The 9,352-nt window shown below is 40.6% G+C and overlaps 1 protein-coding gene across 1 annotated transcript in view; it reads right to left on the bottom strand.

The window, feature by feature from the left end:
- SUSD1 (sushi domain containing 1) overlaps positions 1-9,352 on the bottom strand; it is a 170,629-nt gene that overhangs the window by 16,543 nt on the left and 144,734 nt on the right. The window contains exon 15 of the mRNA XM_006900855.1: positions 8,116-8,155. Coding sequence (XP_006900917.1) covers positions 8,116-8,155 — 40 coding nt within the window. The remainder of the gene's footprint in view (positions 1-8,115; positions 8,156-9,352) is intronic.

Raw genomic sequence — 9,352 nt, 5'->3', positions numbered from 1 at the left:
TATGACCCAGCTATTCCACTGCTTGGAATATACCCTGAAAAAATGAGAACTGAGGCAGAAACAGACACTCATACACCAATTATTCACCATCGCAAGAACATGGAAACAGCCCAGATGTCCAACAACAATTGAATGAATTGAGAAATCATAGTATATTCATACAATGGGATACTACGCAGCATGTAGGAGCAATAATTTTGCAAATTATTACCTAACTTGGGAGGTCCTGGAGCGCATTATGCTGAGTGAACTCAGTCCCCATAAGGACAAATAATTTATAAAATCATGATTGTAGAATGAGTTTGAGGATCCAAGATGGGGGAAGGTGGAAGCAGAGAGATGAGGATGTGGGGTTGGGGTGGGGGTGGATTAATCATGGGGTTGTACAATTTGATGGGGGTGAGGGAAATTGGAAGAATCTGTTCTGGAAAACAACATATTCAAATTTTGTAAATAAATTACTGTTGTTGTTGTTGCTGTTGTTATGTGCTGTCAAGTCACTTGCAACTCATAGCCACCCTATGTACAACAGCCCTAAATCCTGCTCTATCTTGTGCCAATTGCACTGTGTCCGACACACCCATCCCAATTACCCCAGTCACTGAATCAATCCACCTCATAGAGAACCTTCCCTTCCTGCGCTGTCCCTCCACCCCCCAAAGCATGATGTCCCTCTCCAAGGCCTGGTAAACTACCATAATAATAATAAAAAATAAAAAAAATTAAAAACCCTACTATAAAAAAAATAAACTACTAATAACAAAACCAACTCTTCAGTAGCCTGTTTCTTTTTTTGGGGGGGGTTCCTCCTAGGGTCTCTCCTCCCTCTCCCCCCTTTCTTGTTATGTACCATTGAGTCTGATCCAATGGGCACAAGAGGAGATTGCCCCTCCTTCTCCAGCAAAGCATCTGGTAAATTCTAATCATTAGCCTTTGGGATTGCAACACATCTTCTTGCCACTAGACCACCAGAGCTCCCTTGGTAGCTTGTTACAGTACATTTGTTTGAATTCTGTGTTCACTTTCTCTCCAAGTTTTAGTTTAGATTTAAGTGCTGACAAGAATTGGAAAGCATTTGATTTTAAGTACTATGGTTCCCATTGTTTATGTGTCTATCTAGAACTATATTTGGGGAGATTGCCCAATGGGAGAATAAAGATTTTCCTGTTGAAAAACAAAAATAGAGGAATTCTTTAAAGAAGTTGGAAGATCTCCAGCTTGTATAAGGTTATTGTCTATTCTAGGCATCCCAGCCGTACCATTCACTTGATTTGATCGTTCCCATGCTGATTATTATGGAGCTCTGATGGTTTAATGATAAGGAGTGGTGCTGCCAACCCACACAGTTCAAAGAAACCAGCTACTCCGAGGAAGAAAGGTAGGGCATCTCCTCCCATGCAATTTACAGCCTCTGAAAACCTGCTAGAGACTCAGCTATGAGTCGGTTCTAACTTTACAGCACCCAACAGCAGCAGCATGTGGCCTACCACTGCTGGAAGGTCTTTTATTCTTAGTTGCAGCATTCACAGCTACTTTCAGAATACTTTTAAATCACACCAAATATATGTCCACCATTTTACTGGAATATGTGGGTGGGTCTCTTGTTTTGTTCTTGCAAAAACTGGTCTGCTATTTTAAAGTAATATTTTCTTTATCCTATGATACATCCTTGATCTACTCTCCATGCTAAAAGTACTCATATTCCAACCTCTCCCAGGTAAGAATTCTTCCTGTAGTCCTGAAGCTACTCTTTTTGTGGAAGACACGATGAAATGCCTTATGTTGCTCCTTTAAAGGATGTGTACCTGCCATCTGATATGTTGTTCTATAGTATGACCTTGCCTTATTTGCATCTCTTCCCCAGGCCGTCTCTGGACTGCAGCTGGCCACTGAATGGCCAGAGTTAGCCTTCTCCTGGTCAATATGCTGCTTGTGTGAGTTCAGCAAGACCAGAAGGCACAAATTGTGCTTCTCAAGTCATCTGGGGGTCACCTCAGTGGGCTGGATTGGACCCTGTAGCATGGTCATCTCTTCTTGAAGGAGGGGACAGTGAAAGGAGATGCTTCTGTAGTTGAAGGCAAAGATGAGGGAGAGTAGTATGAGGGAGAGAAGGTGGTCAGCTCACTGGCTAGCCATGAGGCCCATCTGTGGGAAGCCAAATAGAAAATTTAATATTATTATTTAACCAATGCTGCATCAGGAGATGAGGGCAGTGCAGATACTAGCTGGAATTCCCCCTGTAGTGCCAAGGCAGCCCTTAGGTGTTCACAGGGGTTAAGCACCAAGGCAGACCTTGGACATTTTCACAATTATTAGTTTGTATTTACTAACTCCTCCCTCCTAGAATAAGCATAAGGTTGACAATAAAGAAAAATTCAACCTCATTTGCAAAAGATTTCTCTTTGTGATTTACTTCACCATGATTTTTCTTTGTTATTTACTTCCTGGTGATTCTCAATAAAACCTCAGAAAGGCATGGCTTAGGGGCTTCAATTCTTCCAGCTGTTAACCCCCTGCCTGTCCTCCATTCCTGTGTGTCCCTGTCTTCTTCTCTATCTTTACCCTTGGCCAACAACATCCATCGTTCTGCTGAACTGGACCATGCTCTGGGGCCTCATTTCCTCCATAATTTATTATGATCCATCCAGTGGAATGTTTTTGCATGATCAATGAACACAAATGAATATCTTTCTGGTGTTCTCTACTTAGTACCAAGATCCACTTATTCTGAGTCCAGTTATAATTTCTGGCCCAGTGGAATTAATAATTACTTAAAAAAGATTGGAGATTTCTCTTATAAAAGATATAATGTTTGAGGAGTGTAGTGCCACCAAAGAATGCTAGCATAATGCACAAGTTCAAATGAAGGAGAGGGTCCAATTCAGACACAGGATTAAGGGCCTTGAAGCAGTTGATATGTTGGTTATCAGCTGAGAAAGTAGGCAGAGATACCTTCAATTATCACTCAGCCCAATTTAATAAATTTTTGCTGAGCCTTTAATTCATTCAGAACTACATCTGTTCTTCACTTGTTCTCCACAAGGTTTTGAAGCATTGTATAAAAGCCAAGTGCACAACTTGCTTTATAATAAGATAGAACGCCTAAAGAGGGAGAGTCTGCCCTGTCAAGGAAATTTTAAAGCTTGAGGGAGGAGTTGGCATTTGAGATTGATGTTAACAGATGAGTTGGATGTCATCTCATAAGCACATTATAAATTGAACTGGGGCAGGGAAAGAGAGAGGGAGGAGGGAAAAGTGCATCAGTGAATGAATGAAGACCCAGTCTTTCTGGAAACTTTTGTTAAAAATCACAATCTGAAAAGCTAAACAAACAAAACCTAATAAGTGGGATTTTTAATAAGCAGAGATTCACAGGTAATTGAAAGGATGGTCTATGTGGAAGTCATCCTAGGCCAAATCCAGAGAGGTGTGTGAGCTTAAATGAAGAATAATGAGAGATTTAACTAGAAGAGTACTTTGAAGTCAAATTGAAGTCTTCAAAGTCAGATTAAAAAGGAACCACAGAACCACCAAGGCTATTAGCAACGCTAGTGCTGTGCTTCAAAAAGATTAATTGGGTGGTTGCATGGAGGATGGAGCAAAGAGAAATGTGTGCAGGGAGATGAGGAAGGAGGCTCCACAGTCACCCATCTTCAATGTGAAATATGCTCAGGAACTAAACACAGAACTAGTAAACACAGAAAACCAGAAAGTCATGCTCAAGATGCAAAGCGTGGGTTAAAAGAAAAAGATGTGGTCACCTATCACCTAGCGTTTTCATGCCTTTGAGTGGATAATTTTCTTTGATTACAGAATATTATTGTCTCAAGTATTTCAGATAACTTTGTATTGTGACTCAATAAATCACAGACTCATAATATTCTGTGACTGAGAAAGGATCTCAGAAATCCTAGACAAAAGTTATTCAGAGTCAACAAAGTTAACATAATCTTGGAGACACTTAGTGTTTAGCAGCAGGACTTGGGGAAAGGAGTCCTAGGCCTTGGCAATTCCCATTAATCATCACAAAGCTTTTCTAGAGAAAATTTGCAAAGAGCAAGTGGCATAATTTGGACAAAGACAAGATTGGAGCTGATGCTTGGCTAAAGTAATATGGAACAATTTCAGGACTAATTAGAATCCCAATTCTCTTCATATTACAGTCTGAGACAGAAGTCTCCAAAATTTTTGCAAGAGGAGATGGCCAGAGGCCAAGGGCAAACAAAGATAAATTCTGTATTTGGGTTAATATACGCTAGAAACGCCTTCAGAATTTCAACATAACCGCGATCTTCCTTTTCTCTCTCAAAGTTTTCCAATAGTTTGACTTAAGAAGCTTGAACTCTCTCAATATTAGTTCTTCATTTCAGGGAGGGAAAAGGCATACCCAAAAGCAACTTGGATAATTTCAAAGCAAAATCCTTCCTGCTAACTTAATCACAGGAGAGTCACCGTGGCTGCTCTGCTTAGCCATTTCTCAGTTTGAACAGATTCCAATCATACCAAGTATTCACTACTTGGAGGCAGTTTTTGAAGCTATTGTTTCTGTTGTTACTCAGTAAATTTGTACATCTTCATTCTTTTGATGGAAGCAGAAATTTTCCCACTTGTTGTGATGTACAGTTCTGTCTCATGGCTTCAGGAAACCTCATGAGAACTGAACCCATCCGACTGTTGATACAGAATAACACATATTTTTTTAAATATTGTTTTAAGTCTTTGTTGTCTCATAATCAACAAACCAAGATGGCTCATGGTCAGGCAATTTACCTTTCCTGGAAAAGCCAAATCTTGTTGAAGTTACTGTGAGTAGAGATAAAAAGATGGGAAATACAATTAGGGAGAAATGGACAAATGGGGGAAACAAAATCTTCCAGGCCCTTCCCAAACATTTCCCAGCAAGAATCTCTACTGACAGTAACTAATACCCCATTGTAAAGCAACACGCGCTGGAATCCTGGAAGCAGAGTAATGCTGGTGCTTCCTCACTACCACTGATGATTTCTTAAGTAGGAGACAGGATAGAAGGGGTTAAGATACCACTAGGGGCTAAGGACACAACTCCTTCACCTATTGCTTGCTAAAAACTCATAAATCACAAGGGGAAGATCTAGTTTTGAAGGTCATTTCATGACAGTATTTTTGGTCTTAGCTACAAATTTACAGAATTCCTGGGAATCAAATCCACTTGCTTGCTGCCTTTTGGTTGTAAGAAGCACTGCCAGGGAAATTCCAAGTCTGGCAAGGAGTGACTCACAGGATTGCTTTATCCTTACGGTAACTCCCCTGCCTGGATTTCTCTGCTGACGTGAAGTAGAGGGTTGTTCAGCACGAGAGATCATCTCCACTGAAGAGGTAAGAATTTGGAAAAGAATGAAAATGTAATACTTTCCCATCAAGTAAACCCCAAGGCAGCCAAATTGACCAGATGCTCCCCTGTGCTGCTTGGCCAGTTAGAAGGCTTGCTTTTCTTGTCTTGCAGGATGTGGTTACTGCTAGAAGCCCGTGATCACAGTATATTGCTTCTTTTCCTTCTTTCTAAATGAGAGTATTTATTTTTGTTATTAACTTTTCTCTTTCATGCTATATACTGTGGTTTGGGAATGGATAAATTTGCCCGTTTCTTCATGTTGCTAAACACATGAGAAGCACATCTGGAGATGATCACGAAGCACATATTGTCCCCAGAAACCCGGGTCTTAAAGCTGGATGCAGGAGCAGATCTGCTACTGTCTTCAGCTAATGTTCAATTTTTTATTTTATTTGCCACATTTCCATTATCTTAATGGAGGATAGTTTTCTTAATATTATATTTGCATAAACAGTGAAAAGACAGAAAACGCCAAGGATTTCATCCTATTTGGCTCTATAATCAATACTTACAGAAACAGTAGTTCAAAAATCACTGGGCAAAGCTGCTGCAAAAGACCTCATTAAAATGCTAATGAGCAAGAATGCCACTTTAAGGACTAAGGTACACTTAATCCAAAGCATGGTTATTTCCAGTGGCCTCATATATATGTGAAAGTTAGACAATAGGACTATAGAAGAACTAATGCCTTTGGATCATAGTGCCTGCAAAGACCATACTCCCAAAAGAACAAGCATATCTGTCTTGCGAGAAGCACAACCCAAATTCTCCTTAGAAGTGAGAACAGGAAGACTTCCCCTCACACATTCTAGTGATGTTTTCAGGAAGAGCCAGTCTCTGGAGAAAGACCTCATGCCTGGAAAAGTGGAAGGTCAGCAAAAGATAGGAAGACTCAAAAAGCTGGACTTGGCCCAGATACTACAACAGTGGGCTCACGTATGTCAGTGGTTGCGAGGACGGGACAGGATCAAGCTGTGCTTCATTCTGTGGTTCACAGGGTCCCTATAGGCCAGAGTCCGCTCATCGGGACCTAGGAGCATCAACATATGTGAGCGCATATGGAACAAAAAAGGAAAGAAGTGGAAAGTACTGGGATTCTATAGCTTTGTTCGGGCTTTCCAACATGTTTACTTTACTAACAGGTATCTTGTCCCCTCCCAGTGTAACCCTGCTTGGGTTGTTAATCACAGCACTTTGCCCTTGACCATCCGTGCAAGTAAGCACAAGACCCAAAGTAGTCCAATCATACTACTCTATCTCCTATTAAGTTATCCATCCAAGAATGATCACTCAGGCCAGGAACTGAAACTTTTTCTGTTCTCCTTTGTTAAGAATGCAAAAGTAATATAATATATGGTATTAAATCCTAACCTCTAGATCACCCATTTGGTAATGAGTTTTCTTTGTTACATTAATAAAATAAGATTATTGTTAGTGATGTTGTTATATACCATCAAGTTGACTCATAAACCGACCCTCCAGCAGGTTTTCAGAGGCATTGACCTGTATAAAAACTGTATAAGAAACTGTTCACCTTTCTCCCTCAGAGAAGCTGGTAGATTCAAACCATGTACCTTTGAAACAGCAGCACAGCTACTTACCCTTAAGGCATCCGAGCTCCCTAAGATAGAATTAGAGTAGAGTATATCTTTTTTTTTTTTTTTAGAGTAGAGTATATCTTAAGTCAATCTCTTTTCAGACAGGGAAGAAATTATTAAACAAGTAATACAGAGATAAATCTAAGCCAAAAGAGGGATGCCAAACAACATGACAATCGGCCAGGAGCAGAAGCTAAGAGACCTTCCCCCAGAGCTGACAAAGAGAAATAGTCTTCCCCTAGAGGGTAGACCCTTAATTCAGACTTCTAACCTCTTAAGCTGTGCGAAAATCCATTTGTTTGTTTGTTTGTTTGTTTGTTAAGCCACCTCTTTGTGGTATTTTTCTTACAGTAGCACTAGATAACCAAGACAGCACTTCCTACCCATGTGAAAAAAGGGAGACTAATCCACACTGGGTAAAAGAAAATGTGAGACCAGTTCACACTGAAAATACAGAGCAGAGAGGAGACATATGGAGACAAGAGGCATGAGTCTTGTTAGTGGTGCTGGACGGATGGAAGATAAAATCCTGCTAGTGGTGTCAAATCTCAGGTTCCAGTTCCTGCAGTCCTAACAGGCAGCCTGTTTACTGACTGCATGCTCTTTCCTCTGGTGCTGTGCTTCTCTTTCCAGAGGACGTGGGAGAAACGCAGGCCTTGTTGTTGGCTCAGGGGACTTTGGAAAGAAAATTCCAGAACCTCAGGTTCTAGAGAAATGTCTAAAAGAGAGGTGTGTGGGCTCCAGATGCCCATTCCTCTTACAACCCCTCCCTCTGCACCCCTCGCATAACCTCAGCAGGTTCTCTGAAACCTGGTGTCCTGGGCGAGGGTCCATGTTTCTCAGGTAGAAGGGTGACGCTGCATGTGCAGACTGTCACTTCACCTGAATCTTCCCGCTATCTATTTTTCCCTCATGGGGAAAGAATTCGACACTGCTGCTCCTTTTCTAATTCCATAATCTCTACTCCTATCACCACCACCTCGTCCTTTCCATCTGTCCAGCTATTGTTATTTTGCCAAAACTAGAACAATTTGTGTTTCTATCCCTTGTGACAATTTAAAAAGAAATGTATTAACATGAGCTGAATGTTGCAGATTGAAGAGGGAAGAAACCAGGACAGCACTTGTAGGCAGAAAATGGTTTTACCTTTTACCTGAGCCCACACTGCACATGAGTATCTTCTCACCTATAAAGGAAAACAAACCAATACATTTAATAATACAGAGCATGGGATTAGTTTAAATAATACATGTTAGTCCTCCATATGTTGTCTTTTCCCTCCCTCTGTTTTCTTGAACTAGATAATTATTAAGGTCACATCTAGCTCAAACATGTATGATTCATACCAAGTTATTCAAAGGACTGGCACAGAACAGCCATGCAAAGGATCTCTTCCTATAACTTTCCAACATCTCATAAAGCACGTATTATACGTGAATAACAGGAACAGCATGAGTTTCATTCCCTTTTCCAGGTCTGGGCATTGACTTCCTGGAGAACTATGCTGAAAAGAGCCCTGTGTTTAAGTGCAGGTGCGGCCAGAAGTAACAGTGCATGGTATAAGGAAGGCTATGAAAAGGCCTGGTGTTTAATAATACCTTACCAGTCTGGAAAGCAATCTTAGTTACCTGAACTTAGTCAAAACCCAGAACAAAAGGAACACAATAGAAAACCTAGACCATGGTAAAGAACACCCACAAACACATTGGAATAAAACACTCTTTCTTCTTCTGCACTCCCACTATCATTATGTAGTTCTTCCTTAGGAAAAGATGAGTTTTACATGATGAGACTCACTAACCCATTCCCCAAAGGAATTTGATTACTCATTGTCATTTAGTCAGTAGCAACTCACAGCAAAGTGACCCATGGTTACCCAAGGGAAAAATCTTTTTATGGAAGTAAACTGTCACCTCTTTCTCCTGTAGAATAGCTGGCTGAAGGGTTCAAACCACTGAGCTATCAGTTAACACCTAAGCACTTAAACACTATGTCACCAGGACGCTAGTTGTTGACTTTTAAAAGAGGAGTTTTCTCTTAAAAGGTATAGAAAAAAAGATTCAAACCAGAGCAGTGGACAAGATCCTCAAAAAGATTTTCACTGACTAGAAAGGAAAACTTCATGGGTCTAAATGTGGGAGGGGAACAGAGTGAGAATCCTAGAGTGACAGTGCCTCCTCTAGAAATCAAATTCTGATTCACATTTGTAGTTCCAAAGTGTGAAGGAAAATTGACTCAAGAAATAACAACTCAGGATCCCAAAACCTTACAGCAAATGTCTATGCTAATGACAATCTAACCAGTTTACAGGCACTCCCAAGAAAGCAGCTTACATAGAACAGATTCATTTAAAGACCAGTAGGAAGAATATCTGGACAAGCTG

This window comes from Elephantulus edwardii, unplaced genomic scaffold (assembly GCF_000299155.1).
Source record: "Elephantulus edwardii isolate Elephantulus edwardi_28Jun2011 unplaced genomic scaffold, EleEdw1.0 scaffold00297, whole genome shotgun sequence".
In the NCBI taxonomy this organism is placed as follows: domain Eukaryota; kingdom Metazoa; phylum Chordata; class Mammalia; order Macroscelidea; family Macroscelididae; genus Elephantulus; species Elephantulus edwardii.
This window is presented reverse-complemented; position numbering and strand designations above follow the sequence as displayed.